Source organism: Athene noctua, chromosome 11 (assembly GCF_965140245.1).
Source record: "Athene noctua chromosome 11, bAthNoc1.hap1.1, whole genome shotgun sequence".
Taxonomy (NCBI): domain Eukaryota; kingdom Metazoa; phylum Chordata; class Aves; order Strigiformes; family Strigidae; genus Athene; species Athene noctua.
Window position 1 is genome coordinate 10,352,614 of NC_134047.1, and position 21,418 is coordinate 10,374,031.

Genomic DNA, 21,418 nt, shown 5'->3' on the forward strand with positions numbered 1-21,418 from the left:
AGTATCATCTTAACATTAATTTCCTTTTCCAAGCCAGAGTTTTGAATATCATAGAACCATAGAATGGTTTGGGTTGGAAGGGACCTTACAGATCATCCAGTTCCACTAGCCCAGGCTAGCTCCAAGCCCTGTCCAACCTGGCCTTGAACCCTGCCAGGGAGGGGGCAGCCACAGCTTCTCTGGATGGTCCATCCCTTCTCTCCAGCATGTGACCGCACCACACAGGTTGTGTCGTTGGTGAACTTGCTGAGGGTACCTCGATCCCACTGTCCATGTTGCCAAGAAGGATGTTAAACAGCACCAGTCCCAACACCAGCCCCTGAGGAACAGCACTCATCACTGCTCCCCACTTGGACATCAAGCCGTTGACCTCGGCTCTGAGCATGACCATCCAGCCAATTCCTCATCCACTGAATGGTCCATCTGTCAAATCCACGTCTCTCCAATTTAGGGACAAGGATGTCGTGCGGGACAGCGTCAAATGCTTTGCACAAGCCCAGTTCAATGATGTCAGTTGCTTTCCCTTATCCGCCAGTGCTGTAACATAATATGTAATATATACAAACTCTGCCTGAAAATCTAGGTAGAAAACCAGGAGTGAGGGCGGAGGGGTGTTCTCTTTCATGCTGTGTCAAGAGCAGGACTAGACAGAGGGAGAGGCTGGCCAAATTGCATATGGCAGGAACAAGAGGCAGACTTCAAATAGCCACCAGGCCGCATCTCCCCACAAGGTACATGTCGGGTTGGAGGGCTGTCCTGGGACTGCTGGGGAAGATGTATTTGTAGGAGTCCTTGGTCAGAGCTGAGCTGGATGGCAGCTAAGGAAGCAGGGCTGAGCCCAGAGGGACGGGGCTGGCAGAAGCAGGCTCGGCAAGGAGGCCAGGATGAAAAACTTAAGTGGAGACTGTGGCTTCCTGGGGGAAGATGGGACTTGGCAGTGGAGCCAGGATGAGGCAGCAGCAGGATGGCTACAAAGCGATCAGAGCCAAAGCGATCACATTACTGATAAACAGACAAGGTGGTGCCTTAGAGAATCCCTTTGCTCTTTGGGGCTACAGTTTAAGATTACTGATTTATCATTTCTGGCTGTCAGCAAATAAATCTGAATCTTACTGGTAGTTTCTCATCCACCTGCAGTGCTGCGCTATGTAACTGCTCTTAGGTGGAGGTCTGCAAGGGATCTAAAAGCCCTAAACCTGGCTTGTAACCTGAGATGTATCCATAAAATACAACAGAATGGATTATTCGTTTTAAATAACTGCAAATCTAAACTGTGTTAAAGAATGTTATTTAGAGTTGCAAAATCAAAATTCAGGAAGTTAGGAAGTGTTAGGATTGGACTTTTTTTGTTAACCTTAATGATCTTTTCAGTACAGCATTTTATACATAATGTCCATGTGTGTTTCAGTTATGCAGTCAAGTCAAGAATAACAGCAGTTGCTGGAATAATGATCAAAAATCATATAATTGCTAAAGTATTACCAGCTGGTTTTATATATTTTCACAGTAACAAAATCACTTCCTCCTTGCAAAGCGTGCATGAATAATAATAGTGGTGATAAACTAAGGCCATTTGAGAAGAATGTAGGTCCAGAGAGTGTTGTTAGAGATTTGTGGTTGATAACTTAAAGACCATTTTTACAGATTTTACAAGGCAAAATGTATATGGCCATGTGTCCTGTAACGACCACCCAAGCTAACAGAGAAATAGGATGTTGTAATATAAGTTACTGAGCTCTTATATCTAATAACAAGACAGTTTGGCACAACTCTGCTACATCATTCCAAAAACACTCACTCCATGTTCATTTTGATCACATGCAACAGACAACTCAAGTTAATGGTTTTCAATGTCATTTTAGGTGGCCATAAAGCAAATGAATCTCCAACAACAGCCCAAAAAGGAACTAATTATTAATGAAATTCTGGTCATGAGGGAAAATAAGAACCCCAATATTGTTAACTATTTAGACAGGTGAGTAGTTCTAGTATTTTCATGTGAATGTTCGTTTACATACTGCAAACCAAAGATCTAAAAAAACCTTTGGTCACTGGCAGAAAATTGACCTCTTTATTATTTATCTACTCATATGCAGTGCACGAGAGGGGATTGCATTTTGTCAGCATTAATCTTTGTGGCATATATAGTTTGAAGACTGTTTTCAAAAACCAAGATCAGCTATATTTTACTAAAACAACAGCCTGTAAATCCACTACCTCCATGTTTGTTTGGATTTTTTCTTATTTGTTAATGTCTTCTGTGTCTTATGATAAGTGCTGATAAACCATCATAGAAATTATTTCCCTTGGGCCATTCCCACTATTTTCCATTGCCGTGGATTCCGGGAAGACGAGATTCTTGATTCCAGAAACACATAATTTGCCAGTTTTAAAATTGTTTTTCCTGTTTCTGAATGTATTTTATGTAAGGTTTTCCAAACTGTTGACCAATTTCTGTCCTCAGTGGTACACACCCTCCGACCATGGACAACTATGAAAGTTGTGTTGCCTTGTTCCTGGAGTTAATAATGGAATTTATGTGCTAAGATGATGTACCAGATGATGTGATATGTCCTGGTTTGAGATTTATCTTTGCTGTTACTAAACTGCTTTTTTCACTTGCTTTCCATCTATGATGTCTTAATTTTTCACTTATGTGCCTTTCTCATTTAGACTGCACAGATTCTAAGAACTATATAGCCTAGAAGGAATGTCTCTTCATTTATTCTGTCTTAATTTAAAAATGACCTGGAAACAATCAGCTGTAGTCTTTTTCATAAAGTAATTCAGCTGTGCACATTCATCTCAATGCCGTTGTTTTCTTTTTTCAGCTACCTAGTTGGTGATGAACTCTGGGTGGTCATGGAATACTTGGCTGGAGGCTCTTTAACTGATGTTGTTACAGAGACATGCATGGATGAAGGACAGATAGCAGCTGTCTGTAGGGAGGTAAGAGATCCCACGTGTGCTTCCGTTCACTTGGACAGGATGGTACTTACTATACTCTGTTGTTATACTCTTATATACTGTTATTGTACTATCTCTCTTTTCTTTTTTTTTTTTTACTATTCTGAACTTTGCCTCTTTAAACATTTGCCTGGAGCATGCCTGTACTGCATTCCTTGCCTGTAAAAGCAAACATGCTAGTGGCAGAATTTTAAAGTAACAGCAAAGAAAAATAGAGATTAATTTATCACAGTCCTCAGCTTAAAAGGATATCATTCCACCCAAAATGGTGTTTGCTTCTGAAAAATGACTAACATGCTATTTTCAAATCTGCTGTAGAGCCTAACAATAAAATCTTTGTCATACAACCTCCCACCCGAAAGTAATCCACTTCATACCGAAGGAAGGGACTACTTCTTTTTTGGCAAACAATAGTTTGTCATGTGGACTGCAGCAGCAGTCATTCTCTATGTGCTTTGAGGGGATAGTCTATAACAATCATTGACATTTCTCTTCCAAAAACTAATATGACTTCATTTAGAAAGTTAGTACTCTAATAGTGTTGAAGCAGCAAGGTATTGTTCTTGACAGCACAATATTCTGCCATTACTTACAACTCATCGAGAAATTAAATCTTTTAGACCCACTTCCTTTCTTGTGTGATGAAATCAGGTCATTAATTTTTACCCTCGTGTTTCTTTTTTACCTGTCAGTGCCTGCAAGCACTGGATTTCCTTCATTCAAACCAAGTGATCCACAGAGACATCAAAAGTGACAATATTCTTCTCGGAATGGATGGATCTGTCAAATTGAGTAGGTATTCTTGGTCAGGCGCAGCTTTCCCAGGATGTGGTGTGGGGCTGCGTTTGACTGACTGCCAGTTACCCAAAAGTGATACCTGTGGTAGTACACTGACCACTGCTGCAAGCTAAGAGCTCAATTCCAGCATACAGAGAGGTATAGAAAGGAAAAAGGTGTAAAGAGTGGCATTGGTTTATGTATGTCCCTTCCAGAGGAAGGGAGTTACAATCTAAAGCTTCAAGTGAATAAAAGCCACTGCACGAAACTTGAGGGGGTTTTTAAGTGACCAGTATTTCCTTGGCTACAGCACTGAGTGAACAGAGCATGGCCGCTTTTCAAGATGGATTCTACAAGGCATTCTCAGGCATTTAGTGGGGATTTCTTTTGCTTATTTTCATAATTCAAGCTGACTCTAACAGTACTTGCTTTTCTCCTCAGCTGATTTTGGCTTCTGTGCTCAGATCACCCCTGAGCAGAGTAAACGGAGCACAATGGTCGGGACTCCTTACTGGATGGCACCAGAAGTGGTGACAAGAAAAGCATACGGCCCCAAAGTGGACATCTGGTCACTTGGGATCATGGCAATAGAAATGGTGGAAGGAGAACCTCCTTACCTTAATGAAAATCCTCTCAGGGTAAGATGCAAATAAAATCAGATACCGCTGTCACATACTTTGTCTTCCATCAGACAAAATCCCAGTCACATCAGCTTGAACTTGTTCCACCAAGGCCTGCTTCTGAAAAGGTCACTGGAGCATATCAGCATATACTGTAGCTTTGGTTACATCAGTGGGAGGACCTCAAAAGAAAAGTGACATGTAGCATTCAGAAATGTGCCATTTCTGCTTTCAGTGATGCTTGAAATTTCTCGTGTAGTTTTTGAACTGTCTTTGAGCTGTATTCCTGAATGACAAGAATTTTTCAGCAGCAAGTTTCTTTAATTGGCAAATTTTTATGAAAAACATTTCAACTGTATCTGCAGAGAGAGAACTGTTTTCAAACTCTGATCAGTGCTGATTGCTTACCTGAGCCTTTCAGGAATTGTCACTGGTTATAGTAATGCCATAATTATTTATTATCAAATACATTTCTAAAAGTATGTTTTAGCACAGGTACTTGTGGTATACTAATGTATTTTTAATGTTTTGAAATTTTCAGTATTATCCTAATTCCTTAAAATGAAGTGACCAGTTCTTATGCCAAATGAGTGTGTAATAGTGGAGAAATGTATACCAAGATAAAACCTCATGACTGATAGCTGAAGCAAAGTTAAATACTGCACAGTTAATTCCTGATAGGATGCAAGAATGTATGAGGAAATTATTTTTGACTTATGTGTATACATACATATTCTTTGTTAAGTCTAGAATTAAAATAGAGCATAACCTGTAGCTTTTCTCATAGCAGTAAGGCTGCACTTTGTCTGGTCTGTGGCACCCAGGCTGCATATTGCAGAATGAAAGAAGAAATAACAGAATGGTCAGGAAATATCCCCAGTCATGCTACTTAGGACAGGAATACAGCAATTATATAAACTTCAGTCTTCCACTCCTTTTGAAAAAACGGTTCCTGTTTTGCGCCAGTTTCCTGCAATGAGAGGACCCCATATTCCACTTGCTTCTATGGAAGACCCTTGCAAAAAAATGCATTTGGCTTGTATAAGGCAGCAAAAACAGATGAAGAGAATTAGCATTTGTGGTCTGGATGCTGAAAATTCCCTGCTTCCTTAACCTCAGTTGTTGACTGGGGCTTCTCAAGAAGCCTCAGGTCAGCTGTTGAAAAGATAATTCGATTTCTTATCTCTGACCAAATCACATTCAGCCATTCCTGCCCTTACCCAGATGATTTGAGATGCTCTTTTTCTCCATACATGCCTCATCTCCTGCTGGAGTTAAGATCACCTTGAACACTTAGAGCTTCAAAACATCTTCAGGTGTCTGAGTAAAATTGCAGTAGATTAAAATCAGGCACCTGAAGTTGCTACCATCTGTATTTGCTTCCTGGATTCTTTTTCAGAGGTTGTTGCCCCTGAGCTAGGAACGGCAAAAAGCTTGTGATGGACCACCTGAAGTTCCCCAGTTATCAGCTAGTTTTATTAAGGTAAATCAACCCCAACAGGGACAGGATCCATCTGCTGCTTTATGTGGAATCAGAGACTTCAGTGAGAGATCTCAGCTGCATCCAAACAGGAGAGCTTATAAGAAAGACCTCTTTTTACAGTTAAGTTTTTTAGCTGATAGCACACAGCAGTTGTTGGGTTTAATAGTCACACTTGGAGCACATTCAGGAAATTCTGCAAAACCTGGAAGCTAAAGGATGCTCTTTTATTTTTATGAATGATTGTCTTAATAATGGAAAGCATACAGAAGCTTCAGTTATGGACACTAATTTAAATACCTAAATAAATTATAAGGGCATTAAAGGATCATTAATCATAGAATTAACAGCAGTCTTAATGTAGATGCATTTGTTGTTTTCCACATGTAGACAAAATGCATCCCAGGCTTTCCAGCCTATGCAGAACTCACAGGAGTGAACTGTTTTCCAGCCACGAGTGTCCTGGATATTTCTCTGATGGTACTTGTTTTCTCTCACTGCAATTTCCTTCCATCAGGCATATGCCTAGGGCCCGAGGGACAAACATTGGTGCAATATATATCCTTTGAAATGCAAGTTGGACCTCCCCAGTTTCAATTTAAAAAAAACCCCAACAAACCAAACCCAAAACATTTCTGTTTGCTTATTCATTTATTAACCACAGCACATCAATTTTCCTCAAAACTGTAGCATATTTTCCAAATGCTGTGGATCTTCTACAGTTTCAGGCTTCTAAATCATCTGTATATTGTTCTGTCATGTATCTGGGTGGCCTGGATAACTTCAGGATATCATTTTCAAGACTGCAGCTGTAATTGTATGCCGAATCCTTTCTTGTTTCTTGGTATGTTAAACAAATTAATGAGTTTATTGCCCCTTTGCAGCTACTGCAAACACTCGTTTCCTCTGTACTGTACTTGTTTTTCTTTTCTGGCTCTATCATAGGAAACCAAAAGATACATGATAAGAAGGTACTTCAACTTCCCATAGACGTTCTTCTGTTGTAGTAGAAGTATTTAGAAGGTGCAGTACCTAGCTAAAGATGACTTTTCCTCATGATTCATGTTCTGTGAAGAAACAAGGGACTAAAAGAGCTCCATTTGTTCTGGCACTCTGTTTCACAGTCAGGTGAATGTAGCTGGAATAAAATCTCCAAGGTCGAACATGGGTGCTGTATTCCTTTACCGCAGGAGAAGTAACATCCCTCAGGTAGCACAATTTAAACACAGTGAGGACAGGCACTCCAGCTCACCACTGTGTCTTGTGGCTGAGGTCAGCTGTAGATGGACAGGATAATTGATTTTGTGACATTTACATTGTGGGAAAAGTAAAGAAACTTCCTTTTATTGTTTTTTACTCTAGGATAGTTCATTTGCCTTTTTAGGCTTGGAAATTTTCCTCTGTATTTAAGAGGATAATAACAAAGTCAATTCTATTTAAATGCCAATAGTGCAGAGCTGTTATTATCATGGTAGACATTTTTATGGAAGACTCCTAGGCGTATTTCTATTATTACTACTGTATATTTTAGACATCTGCAAGTTTAAGTTTGAATAGTTCAAAATGTTTATGTTTCTGAATAACATCTTGCAAAAGCAGAATGAACTCATCTTTCTAGCTTCTCAGCATGTTAAGACCTTGGTTACAAGTGAACACTTACTCTGTGTTTTGCAAAATTACGTTATAAATCCTTGGCCTGAGAAATATTGGGAAGACTTGCTAAGCTGCATGAGCACTGTCAGCTGCACGGAAGTGAGCATCCTTGGCTTTGCGTAAGAAACTTAAGCTTAGCTTAGACTAGATGTTTTGCAGGAGGAGAAAAGCTGGAATTTTCAGGTGTTTGGACAGGTCTGTGTGCACAAGATTGACTGTGCATTCAGATGAGCAGCCAGATGTTTATTCACATCATGGAAGGGAATTCACAGAGGACTCAACCCTTAACACAGACAAATACTCCCAATTCTCAGGTAACACTTTGCTTTGGGTTTTAAGTTGTTCCAGCTCTTCTGTCTGTGAAGATGACCCTGAAAACATGAAACAAGTGTAATACTCTTATCTTTCCTAAAAAAACCCCAAACTTATCTAAAACAGTGGTTTTAAGAGATGGACATTTCTCACTGGGAAGCTTGTGTGAAACATGAAGATTATGGTTTAAAGGCAGCATAGTATATTCTGCTTCTTGTCTGTTTTTTCTGAAATACTTAGTGAACATATTTCTTTCATAGTCCAAGCCACTTTCTCCATGTCACCAAGCCTGAGCTTTCAATAGACCAACTGCCAAAACCTCCCATTTCTTCCCTGGCAATTTCTGGGATGGGGACATCATTAATGTAGTTACTTTAGTATCAGAATTAGCATGAAGTTACCATAGGGATGGAATTACTAATTTTTCTGATTAGACCATTAAAAATTTTTCATTTTACCACATAAGTGAAGCCAATCTGGAATTTGGAGGCTGCTGAAAGACATAGTTGCAGGTGGCTCCTATCTGCCCAATTACGCATTTTCTTCGTAATGTATTTGTGCATGCAACTTACATGTCTGTGTTGAAAATGAGGTTCCAAATGTTTCTGTTTCTTTATCCAAGGAATAAGATGATGGATTTACTTTTTTTCATCTGGTTACCATTTTTTTATTAAGAACAGAGCAAAAAACTTTTACTGTAGTTTTATGGGAGCTGCACTTTAGAGACCAGTGAGCACTGCGAAGATGGATTTTATGTAATAATCCTTTGGAATAATATAGATAGACTAAATTCACTCTTTAAAATAGGATGTAAAGCTAGTGTCAATACTTGGAGAAGCAAAACGTGCTTTTGCTGATGTAGTTCATACTAACTAGGTCAGCCAATGAAATCAGCTGTCAAGGCAAAGATCATTTTGATGTTGGAATAGCTGTGGCTGCACCAGGGCTTTTTTTCCATAATAAATGGGGTCTATATAAGCAGTTACGAATATAAACAAAACAGGTGGAGTCTTGTGTTTCCTTTTTCTCTAGGCGCTGTATCTGATAGCTACGAATGGGACACCAGAGCTGCAGAATCCCGAGCGACTGTCCGCTGTGTTTCGTGACTTTCTGAACTGCTGCCTGGAGATGGACGTGGACAGGCGAGGGTCTGCCAAGGAGCTTCTGCAGGTAAAATGTGAAGCGGCTGCAAGTAAAACAACTGTACTGTGTTAACAGCTTTGTCATCAGCTAAACCTGAAGGCATCGGATGGAATCCCCTCATGTTAGTCTCCAGACTCGGTGCTTTTCAAATAAACAATAAGCTAGAATCATAGAATCGTTTGGGTTGGAAGGGACCTTTAAAGGTCATCTGGTCCAACTCCCCTGCAATGAGCAGGGACATCTTCAATGACATCAGGTTGCTCAGAGCCCTGACCAACCTGGCTTTGAATGTTTTCAGGGAGGGGGCATCTGTAACCTCTCTGGGCAACTTGTGCTGTTGTTTCACCACCCTTATCATAAAAAATTTCTTCCTTAGATCTAGTCTGAATCTACATGCTTCTAGTTTAAAACCACCAGCCCGTCTCCTATTATAACAAGCCCTACTAAAAAGTCTGTCCCCACCTTTCTTCAAAGCCCCCTTCAAGTACTGAGAGGCTGCAGTAAGGTCTCTGTGGAGCCTTCTGTTCTCCAGGCTGAACAACCCCAACTCTCTCAGCCTGTCCTCACTGCAGGGGTATTCCAGCCCTCTGATAGTTTTCGTGGGCCTGTTTTGTATTTTGGTAGTATATTCAGTTTTGCACGGTGGCAAAATAACTGAAATGGAATGATACCAGGTACAGAGGCTTGAAACGGTGTTGGTGACTACTGTATACAGAGATATGACCTGGAAGGAACCCAGTGAAATCAGTCACAGCCAAATGGTCAGAGATTTGGCACTGTGAGCATCAGAGCTTGTCCATCCCACCTCACTCTTAGAGGGTTCTGCCACTGAGCCCTGCTTTTAGATGTTTCTGCCACCGAAACAGGGACAGCTGAGTGGGACTTGTCACGGCTCCATTTACTGCCTGCTACAGTTACATGGATGAGAAGTTCTACAGGTTTGCTCCCAGGTTTTGTGGCAGATAGGGAGTTGCAGCATGTGACACTTGGCTGTCCCTGCTGTCAAGGTGCCAGCCAGCACGGGAGGGGCAGGGGATGGGGTGGTAGACACTGCTCTCACTGCAGCCCAGAGGTGAGTCCATCAGCACCCTGTCACTTCTCTCCCTGCTTTTGTCTTGGTGCTGGAAACCTGTACCTCAGTGGCCTTCAGAACAAGAAAGACATGGGCCGAAATACTAGTAGGATAAACATTTCCTAGAAGTATTGGAGTTCCCTGGGGAGTAGCTTATGCCCCTCATCTTTTCTGACAAGTAAAATAGCCCATGTCTTTAGAAAACAGGAACCTAAGTATTTTAACTTTCCTGAAAGGAACAAGACCTTGTGACAGCAAGCAGCATTCCCAGAGCAAGGCAAAAATCCCAGCAAGCTGAAGACACCTTGAGAAATGATTAATAGGATTATGGGACAGCAAGGCACTGGGAATGAAGATGGAGGTGCAGATGGTCCTATCAGTCCTATTTCTGTGTATTCCTGGTAACCAGAGGAATGTTGCTTGAGCCTGAGTTTGGAAAGTAATGGTGCATTTCTTTTCTTCCTTTGGGCAGCATCCATTTTTAAAATTAGCCAAGCCTCTCTCCAGCCTGACTCCTCTGATCATTGCAGCAAAGGAAGCGATTAAGAACAGCAGCCGCTAGCGCTTCAGGCCGGCTTTCTCCCATGCCAGCTCAGAGCAGGACTGAGAACAAAAACTCTGTGAAACCTCAACTCTTGTGCTGCAGGACGGATGGATGGATGGATGGATGAACAAACCAACAGTCACAGTCATGGTGGTAGGAGGGAGAACAACCCAGTCCCTCAAGGAGTAAAAAATTATCATTTTTCTTCTTCCTGCTTTCTGGCTCCTTAATTTATTTTTAAGATGAAACAGGGCTTAAGACAGAGGTAATGACCGAAAACGCTTTGCTGCCTCAACCATTTCCAAGGTAAAGCAAATTCAAATGGAAGATTCCCTTCCTTCTCACCTTGTGAATAAGCTGTACATTCACTTTTAAATTGTCAGTTGTTTCTTAAAGATGGAAAGTCCCTTTTATGGTTCTTTTTTGTATGGTTTGGAATTGGAGAAGGGTCTCTGTTATTCATAAGCTCTAGACTGCACTGCCTTTTGAATACAGCCTACTCGCTGGTATTTGCCCAGTCATGGTACTTCTAGATGAGGAAGAAAGTGAAATTGCATTTCCAACCAAAAACGAATCGAGAGTGGGCAGATAAAACATCCTGTTCAGATACAGGCTTTCAACTGTGAATATATAGTGTTTCAGTTCTTGACAATTTGGTTTGTATAGCTAATTGTAATCTGTTTGCCTGGATGAGAGTCTTACTAAAATGAAAAAGCAGAAAGTTCAGTCAGTGTGCTCAGAAAGGGTTTGTCTGATGCAAAGCTGTAAGAGAAATGTGAGGTGAGAGTGGGCCCAGCCTTGCCTGGTGCGGAGCCTCAGCAGACCCCTTGCAGAGCACAGAGCAGCCTCAGCATCCACAGACCCAGGCTGGGAGAAGGCGCAGACCGGCACTGGGTGCTTGCCTCTTCCTGGGACCGGACTAACCATCCCGTATCAGAGCCAGACTGGCACTGGGCTGCTCCCGAGGTCAATCGTAGCCATGCTGTGAAATGCATGGACTGGTGGGATTAGCCATCCTGAGTCTGTGCAGTAGAGAAGGGCAAAACAGAGTAGAGTGTTGTTGTCCCTTCGGAGGATGCCTACTCTCCTGGTCATCTTGTAGCTCCTGGGAAAGGTCAGTAGCGTCTGTGCCGGTCTTGGCAGAGGGGGAGGGAGCCGGGCAGCTCCCTAGGCTTGTGTGCAGGCAAGTGTCCTTCAGGCACACCACGTCTGCCATGGAAACTGAGCCCGACACGAGCGAGTGATGACTTCCGCACTTCAGATATGCATGAGCCAGTGCAGCAGACAGCTCTGGCAGAAAGCACGTTAAAACCTGAATTCTGCACTGAGCAAGAGCAAATGTGTGAAATGCAGAGTGGATTGCAGAAATGTTTAGAGGCATCAAGCCAGCCTGCTTTCTGCTGTCCAGCGTACAGCAAGCACTGCTGAATGCAGCTCTGAGTTGCGGGGTGGGAGGGAATCCTGGATGTGACTGAGTATTGTGCTTGACTAGTCAACTCGTCTGTAAGGGAGCAGAAGAGTTTTAAGTATGCAATTTGTGGTTTATTTATTCATTTCTGAAAGAAAGACACAATGTGGCTACACTCAGAAAAAGCATTTGCATGGTGTATTTGTTGTATTTAGTAGTACAACTAATCAAAGACCTTCAAAACAGCAACTGAAGCAACACCCACCCAGTGAGCAAAGAAAAAAAAAAAAAAAAAAGAGTAAAACAGCTTTCTGCTGTAGATCTTCATGTTTAGGCCTGGTCCTGCAAAGGGCTAATTAGCCTTTAAGGTACTAATCACCTTCATGTTTTGTCAGTAGGAATGAAGGATGCTTGGGCTATTCTTGAATTAGGCCATTAGCTTGTTTGGCTTTGGCTTCTTACTTAGTTACAGTCTTTGTGTTGCAACTGTCATTAATACTGCCAGCTAACTACCCTCGCTCACTCTGGCCATCCCCGTGTCTGGCTGAGGCAGCAGACAGAGATAGTGCTCTGAGTTACCGCAGCTAAGTATGAATTAACCTTTCCTGATTTCCTGGGGAGCACAACGGGTCTGATTTTCAGATGCCCAGATAACATGCTGAGGTGAGCAGCTCTGGTTTCCTGAACCGGGGGAACCTCAAGGGGAGCTGCCAGGAGCCCACAACTCGCACCACAGCAGCTGAGGAGACTGGGGCCAGGAGCAACAACGGCCAAGCCCTACCTGCTTATAAACAAACCCACGGGGAGCGTGAGCGACCAGGGCGGGCAAACAGCACATCATATCAGCAAGAGACTACAGGAATCACACCCCACCTTCCCCAAGACAGGCCTGACAGGCAGATAGGACGCACAACACAGAGGATTCCCTGTCCGCTCTCCGCCTGGCTGAACACGGTGACTTAAGGGACAGGGAGCAATGGCAACAAGTTCCTCCTGGCGCAGCAGACACGTCTCCTCCGTGACCGCCCCTCCTGCCCTGGTGCCCTTGTATAATAGGTATGAGGCTCTGCAAGTGGAACTGAGCAGTCACAAGGACAAAGGTTCTTCTAGCTTGGAGGTGTCGCCGAGGATAGGTCGGCCTACGCCCTGCATCAAAACAGCTCCCATAAAGAAAAAAGGTGGGTCGTTGTCATAGGAAACTCTTCTGAGGGGAACAGAAGGCCCAATATGCCAACCGGACCCACTTCTTAGGGAAGTCTGCTGCCAACCTCTGGCCCAGGTTAAAGATGGGAAGAGAAGACTTCCTACCCTGGTACAGCCCTCGGATTATTATCCATTATTGATTTTCAGGTAGGCAGCGATGAAGTTGCATCAAGAAGTCCCAGGGCAATCAAGAGACTTCAAAGCCTTGGGATGAATGGCTAAGGGATCAGGAGCACAAGCAGTGTTCCACTCTGTCCTTCCAGTTGCACAGAATGATGCGGGGAGAAACAGGAAGAACTGTCAGATCAATATCTGGCTCTGAGCCTAGTGTCACCAGCAGAATTTTGGGGTTTTTGATCATGGGTTGGTTTACATGACACCAGGCCTGCTGGGGACAGACGGGGTACACCTGTCTCAAATGGGGGACAGGATCTTTGCGCAGGAGTTAGCAGGGCTCACTGAAAGAGCTTTAAACCAGATTTGAAGGGAGAAAAGGATAAAACCAGGCTTGCTAGAGATAAGCATGGGGGCAGCATGCCAGTGTTTGAGGGATAGTGTGCTAGCAAGGTTCTTCAGTCTACCCTGTCAGTGGAGGTAGGGGATGGAGGGCCGTGCAACAGTAGAGATGCGAGGGTTATTGATCTTCTCAGAAGTGCCTCAGAATGGTCACATAGGAATCAGGGCTTCTCCCCCCCAAAAGGTGGCAGGGTAATAGCACAATTGAAGTGCATTTATGCCAATACACGCAGCTTGGGCAACAAACAGGAGGAGCTGGAAGCCATTGTGCAGCAGGAGAACTATGATATGGTTGCTATCACAGAAACGTGGTGGGAAGGCTCATGCAACTGGAGTGCTGCAGTGGTTGGCTATAAACTCTTCAGAAGGGGCAGGCAAGGAGGGAGAGGCAGTGGGGCAGCTCTGTATGTTAGGGAGTGTTTTGACTGTCTAGAGCTTAATAATGGTAATAATAGGGTTGTTCATGGGTAAGAATCAGGGGAAAGGCCAACAAAGCAGGTATCATGGTGGGAGTCTGTTACAGACCACCCAGTCAGGATGAAGAGGCAGATGAAATACTCTGTAAGCAGCTGGGAGAAGTCTCACAGTCACTAGCCCTTGATCTTGTGTCTTACCACACGTCTGCTGAAAATAAAATACAGCAGCAAGGAAACAGTCCAGGAGGTTCCTGGAGTGTGTGGAAGATGGCTCCCTCACGGGCTGTGTCAGGAAACTATCTAGGGAGGGTGCCCCATTGGACTTGTTGTTTGTGAACAGAGAAGGACTTGTGGGTGATGTGATGGTTGGAGGCTGTCTTGGGCACAACAATCACAAAATGATAAGAGTTTTCAATTCTTGTAGAAGTAAGGAGAGGGGTCAGCAGAACTGCCACCTGGGACTTCCAGAGGGCAGACTTTGGCCTGTTTAGGAGCCTGGTTGCTAGAGTCCCTGGGAAGGCAAAGGAGTCCAGGAAGGCTGGACATTATTTACAAAGGAAATCTTAAAGGCGGGGTGAGCAGGCCATCCCCATGGAAGATGAGCCAGAGGGGAAGAACGGCCTGGCTGAACAGAGAGCTTTGGCTGGAACTCAGGAAAAAAAAGAGTTTATGACCTTTAGAGGAAGGGGCAGGCAACTCAGGAGGAATACAAGGATGGTCATGAGGTTATACAGGGAGAAAATTAGGAGGACCAAAGCCCAACTAGAATTTAATCTGGTGACTGCTGTTGCTGTTTCTTTTGTGAGGTCCCATTTTTCTCTGTCAGCTCAAGCTAGCTATCTGTGGGAGAGACTTTCGTGAGAAAGAGAGTAGATGGGCTGCCCTCAATTCCTAAAGCATTCACCTGAATGAAACATGTTTGTATTCCATGTAAGAAATGAAGAAACAAGTGACAGTTTCTGTTTCTAGCATAGCTTTTATTTTTTCCTACCCACAAAGAACAGACACCGTCCTTTAAAAGGAAAGCACTTTTTAATGGTACATGTTTGCTGGACATACAATATAAATCCTTGTTAACAGACTACACTATTTGATTGGGGTTTTTCCTATTTATTTTCTTTACCTGTAAGTATTTCAGCATCTCCACTTTTAAAAAAAAAAAAAAAAAAAGCACCACCACAACTTTCCAGAAGATAACCGATATGAAAAATAGGAAAATGAAATGGTAGCTTTAAAAAAAAAAAAATAAAAATCAGTGTATGCCCGAGCATACAGAATATTGTTAGCACTGGCTTTTTAAAGACAACTGCTGTAATAAGAGGCCTTACTTTTTATTTTATTAAATGCTATATTTATTTTTCTTTGCGTCAGCAAATCTAGAGATCTTTCTTCTAAAAAAAGCTCCTGGGAGGCAGACAGGATTCAACAGAAATAATCTGTGCCAGTGGCTGTTTTCAACATGGACTGTAATTGCCCAGCAGAGACTGTTTGACATGCAGGGAAACACACCTCTAGCATCCCTCTGGCTCTGTGCTTGAGACAGTCTCTGGCACTAAATTCTTAGTCACTAGATACTGAAAGATGGCAGCTGAGTTTATATCCTCCCAACTCTGATAGGAAATGTGGAAGAGGCATATTAATATATTAAAACAAAAACAACAGTCCTGAGAGGGGCAAGTCCTGTACATTATTTACAGCTCACATAGTATGTTGCGACTGACAATAGTGTTGAGCTTGCAGAAAGGAAAGAGATGAATACTACAAAATCTCTGGAACCATCTCGGGTTTTTTGACTGCTATCCTCAGATTAAGCAATTAGTTACATATTTTTGGAAGTATTAGAAATAGGCCATTTCTGTTGCAAAATACATAGGTAGGTAGATTTCAAACACTTTCATTCCAAGACTTTTAAAAAATTGGCTGTTTTCATTTTTAAAATCATTAAACAGTAAAAAATACCTATCCAGAGCTTGACTATGATTCCCATCCCCGCAATGAAGATGTGTGAGAACGACCTGATAGAAGGCTGTGGTTTTAATGTGTTTTGGGACAGAAGCATGACAGCAGTAAAGTCAGGGAAGTTTAAGAAGCACAGAAAAGTTTATTTATTTAAGAAAAAAGAAAAAAAAATGAAAAAAAAAAAAATAACCATACCTATGTAAAATGCCATACAGCTCTTGCATGCACTCCTGGGAGCCTGCACAGGGGTGAATCTTAAAGTGCTCTTGGGGTTTGATCACAAACTCCGTCCGGGGTTGCATTCTCACTTCTTGTGTCCAGCACTTTTGTAAATATGTGTGTGTTTATTCTCTATCTTTGGCTACTGGTTGGCCGACTCACACTACACACAAATGAACTCAAGTATTTTTTTTAGCTGCTTGTGCTGAGTTTCTTGGAGACCAGTGGCTACACCTCGGCAGGTCTTTTGGTCAGTCTCCCTCCATGTCCTGCCACCAAAAATGAAGTGCATTCCAGTCACCACAAGAAGGGAAGTAAGTACCTGTCTCCTGTCCTCTAGTTGTAGGAAATGCCACCATACCTTATTGTCTGGCAGTTCTTTCCAGTATATAGTCATTGGTGTGGCTGCTGAATATTCCTCACACCGAGCATGTAAAACACATTTATGTATTAGTCCAGTCCTGAGCAAATCCAGTGAGCAAAGAGCCAGAGAGCGCTCTCTCACACCTACCATTAAAGACAGGAGCCAGTGTTTCTTTGCTTGAAATCCATAGCACGCACACTAATCCCAGCTTCACCTTGCTAAGTGTTACCAAGTTAGTGATCCACGCACTTTCCTCGTGGACTGTTCACGTGCAGATGTGCAACAACTTAATTATGGGTGATGGCGCAAGCTGATGAAGACCCATAAATACAAGCGTTCAACTTTTCTTTGGGTTTTTTCTTCCTCCTCACCCCTGACCAGGTAAATATCTTTAATTTTAGCCCCCAGTTTTCAGGAAGCAGGCAAAGGACAACCTTTGTGTTTAAACAGAAACCAGGGTTTCTTGGAGTGTGATTTGCAATTCAGGGATCTTTGAATCTTCTCTTTGCTTGTGTCTTGTCCTTGACCTGACAGGGTAATTTATTTTTCTAGCTGAAGCTTGCAGAATCTTGTTTATACATCCTCTCTTTGGATGCAGTTTAGAGGCTACTGCCGTAATCCTGGGCATGCCATGAGTATAAACTGTCACTGGCCTGAGCCTACCTACCAGTGGCTGTGTGCACCTCTGGTCATGAGCCATCTCAAAAGAAAAAATGGTATTACAGGAAAGAGAAGGAGGGATGCTTATGTGCTCTTCATGGGTGCCCTCTGGACTGCCATGTGGTTATGAACCTCCAAATTTTGTTCAAGCTTCTCAGCAATTCTCCCAAGCAAGCACGTGCATTCTGCTAGAATCTGACCTTTACTGAGGAAACTGGGGGCAATATCATTAGTTAAATTTGATAATATGGAAAACTGCTAATTGTTTTAATAACCTGTGAGCACAGTGGCTTTGCACTGGACAGTTTCCCAGCAGACTGCACATCAGCATCTGTCTGTCAGGTGCTTCCTGCTCTAATAGAGTGGTACCACATTGACAGCTGCTTGGGGATCACGCTCTGGTTTCTGCAAGGCTTGCTCGCAGTGTTGCCCAGCTTATGCCCAAAGCCAAAAGGACTGCGGTTGGGCGCAGGGGCCTGACTTGGCAGTCATGAACACGAGTCAGAACAGCTGTTGGGCACGTGCAAGCACACCTTGGAATCACAATGCTTTGGTGTTGCAGGTTTACACACACCAGCCACCATAACAGGATCCGACCTTAGGATCCCGCTGATTAAGGTTCGAGTGAAGGTTTCCAGTTCCTCTGTTATTAGTTCTCAGGTGACAGCTCGAGCTGGGTGCCTCCAGAGAGGGACCTGTACCCCAATTCATGCCTCTCAATTATACCTGTGCCACCCGTCACCCAATCCCCAAGTCCAATCACTTAATTCTGGTTGGTGGTCTCTTGATTTCTGACTGGTTTTCACTGTCGCAGGGCTGGTCATCTTCTGAAGTTAATTCATTCTCTTGGAATTGTCTCCTTGGTTCTTACCTTCTTCATTCCACTTGTATCTGGTGGAAAAGGACCTGGGGGTGGTGATCAAGAACCAGCTGAACAGGAGCCAACAGTGTGCCCAGGTGGCCAAGAAGGCCAATGGCATCCTGGCTTGTGTCAGCAATAGCGTGGCCAACAGGGACAGGGAAGGGATCTGACCCCTGTACTTGGTGCTGGTGAGGCCGCCCCTCGATTCCTGGGTTCAGTTTTGGGCCCCTCACTACAGAGAAGACACTGAGGTGCTGCAGGATGTCCAGAGAAGGGCAACAAAGCTGGTGAAGGGTCTAGACACAAGTCCCGTGAGGAGCAGCTGAGGGAACTGGGGGTGTTTAGCCTGGAGAAAAGGAGGGTGAGGGGAACCCTTAAGCTCTCTACAACTACCTGGAATGAGGCTGTAACAAGGTGGGGGTCAGTCTCTTCTCCCAGGTAACAAGCAATAGGACAAGAGGAAACGGCCTCAAGTTTGCCAGGGGAGGTTTAGATTGGGTATTAGGGAAAATTTCTTCACCAAAAGGCTGCCCAAAGAAGTGGTTGAGTCACCATCCCTGGAAGTATTTCAAAGAAATATGTAGACGTAGCACTTAGGGACATGGTTTAGTGGGACTTGGCAGTGTTAATGGTTGGACTCGATCTGAAAGGTCTTTTCCAACCTATATGATTCTTTTTGCCAGATTCAGCTAGTTCTGTGTTAGCAGCATTAGTTTTATCAAAAAGTTTACTCTCGGTCAGCTCTTGTGGCCTAAGGCTTCAACTACGTTAGCTGCTAGTGCTAAGCTGCTAACGCTAAACAAGAGTATTCAGAGAGAAGAGAGAAGAATACAGTTAAATTAGATTTCTTCTATAACACTGAGAGAGGAAGTGCGTGAACGGAGAACATGGGTATTGCTTGTGTGTCACCTCCTCTCTGTCCCTCACTCCTTCCAGGGGCTTGAAACAGGGATTTTCCTAAAGAGAGAAATCAAGCAGCTTGTTAGCTCTCACAGACCTTGCTCTTTCCATTCTCTATGCTTGATTGATTTTTGTCCTTCTTTCTGTGGCCTTGGTTCTTCCTGTGCTTGGTGACTGCTAATCAAGACTGTAACTGGTTCAGATAAAGTGCTTGAGATCCTTATTTCTCTGCCTTTTCAACTGCCTGTTTACAGCAACATTTTGAATATAAGCTTGGTCTGGAGAGGGAGTTATCACCTCCATTTTGTGCATAACCTCCAAGAGCCCAGGGCCTGTCATCTGAAGTCCATGCTTGCACTCAGGGCTCCCAGATGCCTCAGGCTGGTGTGACACTTGCAAACATGAGGGAATAGTGGCAGGTGGTTGTTTTTAAAGTCAGGTCCTTTTGCTTCTGTATGTTGTGTGTGTCATTTGTCCAGCCCAGCCATAGACTTGGGGATCAGATACAGGCACTGCTGCTACTCCCACTGATGTCAGTGAGAATTTGGTGGTTGGCTTCAGTGACAGCAGAACTGGTTGCTTAATAGGTGGGTGCTGATGGAGCCCTGGGTATGGGGGGGCTGGACGCATCCCTCAGCTGAGTCGGTTCTTATTCTCCATCATGCAAAGCTATCCAGGGCAGAAGTGGGTCAGCATAGCAAACACGAAGCATGCAATTCTTAGAAGATTTTTTGACCTTTGAGCTTCAGGTGCACAAAGCAAATTGCTTTTTGTCACACGGTTTATATTAATGTTAAGCAATGCTGCTAAATTGGTCTGTAGCACAGCAACAGGGGAAAAAAAATCTCTCAGCTCTTCAGGTGCAACTCTCATCAGCTGCCGGTATCTGCCTCAGCAGGTAAGCAAGCAGAAGGGAGCTGCTCTAGATGGGAACTAGCAGCAAAGGCCTGCACACACTGTAGCCCCTGTGAAGGGAATGCCCCCTTCTTGGGCAGAGCCCAGATTCAGGGGGGGAACAGCTGGGAGTTTTTGTGGTGCACTGGTGATGTGACAGCACTGCAGAGGCCATGTGTACAGACACACGGTTCGGGAAGATTAGCACAAGGATTCTGCAACTCTTGACTGGATCAGCATGTAGCCAACGCTAAACTCCAGTTTGGTCTGAAGCAACCAGTTTACATCTATGCTGGTGTCTGCTAGATTTTTTTTCTTCAGGGTATCCAGACAAAAGTAAACAGAGGAGGAGCCTACATTTTCATCGTTTATCAGAAATGTATCTCATTTTGCTGTACATTCCTTTTTTAGGACGTGTTATCTGTTTAAAAAAATTTAAAAAAAAGAAAAAAACAGAAAAAAGAAAAAGATAAAAACAAATGTGTAGTGAAAAATCTTCTGTAACTTTGGATTAAGAGGTAACTGATCTTTTTAAAAAGAGAACTAAGTTATTTACTTTGTAAATGTGCTGATGGCATGGATCCATCTTACTGACCTCAGCATCCTTTTTTTTTTTAAGATTTTGGGTTTTGTTTCCAATATTAAGTTATTTTAAATTGTGGTTGAAGCAATAGAAAATTGAAATATGGATTGTGCATGACTGTGTCTTGAGTGTAAAAATATTGCAGTTTGAAACTTGGACCTAAAGTATTGCAAATAAAAGTTATAAATACCAGTGGATTGCGTGACTGCAGCTTTCCCTGTAGGATTTGCTGGTGCTGTGTGACGAAAGTGTCAGGGCTGGCTGAAGACAGACCAGCCTCCATCACCTGCAGAGTCAGAAAGATTTCATCTGTATGGCTCCGTCTGCTTGTAGCGTTGCCCTGTGTTACGAGCATGTGATGTCATGAGACAGGGCTTCACCTGCCACCAGCCCCTCTTAACCCTCTGCTGCTGGAGCTCCGTGTGTCTCAACTCTGCAAAAGCCTCCAGCCTGCCTCTGCAGCTCCCCACTTCGCACAAATCACTGCCGTGACTCTTCCAGTGTGTTGTGTCTCCATTGTTCCATAAAGAACGACACCCCCTCCTGATGAGCACGGCGAGCTGCACAGATGGCGATTAGCCATCCTTCAAACTGCTCACAGAACACTAGTCATGTCAGCTCCTGTACCGCTGCTCACGCTAAGCTGGGAAAAAAAATCACCTGGCCACCTGCTCAAAAGCTGGGCACTGCTGTTTGTGGGCAACCTGGGCTCGCCTGCCTGGGCCGAGCCCAGCGGTAGCTGCTGTGCAGCCTCACGGCCGCGCCCCCCAGGGGTCTCACTGGTATTTGCCACCAGCGCGGGCTGGGGGGCATGCGGGGGTCTCCAGCCCCGGGGTGCGGTGACCTGCCACCAGCCCAGCCACCCG

At 43.7% G+C, this 21,418-nt stretch overlaps 1 protein-coding gene across 6 annotated transcripts in view; it reads left to right on the forward strand.

Annotated features, from left to right (window-relative positions):
* PAK3 (p21 (RAC1) activated kinase 3) overlaps positions 1–20,744 on the forward strand; it is a 275,108-nt gene extending 254,364 nt beyond the window's left edge. For all 6 annotated transcript variants that reach the window (XM_074915573.1, XM_074915572.1, XM_074915574.1 and 3 more), the window contains 6 exons: positions 1,863–1,975; positions 2,832–2,949; positions 3,660–3,759; positions 4,186–4,382; positions 8,842–8,979; positions 10,497–20,744. In XM_074915573.1, the coding sequence (XP_074771674.1) occupies positions 1,863–1,975; positions 2,832–2,949; positions 3,660–3,759; positions 4,186–4,382; positions 8,842–8,979; positions 10,497–10,586 (756 nt within the window). In that variant the 3' untranslated portion in view covers positions 10,587–20,744. The remainder of the gene's footprint in view (positions 1–1,862; positions 1,976–2,831; positions 2,950–3,659; positions 3,760–4,185; positions 4,383–8,841; positions 8,980–10,496) is intronic.
* Positions 20,745–21,418: the final 674 nt, after the last annotated feature.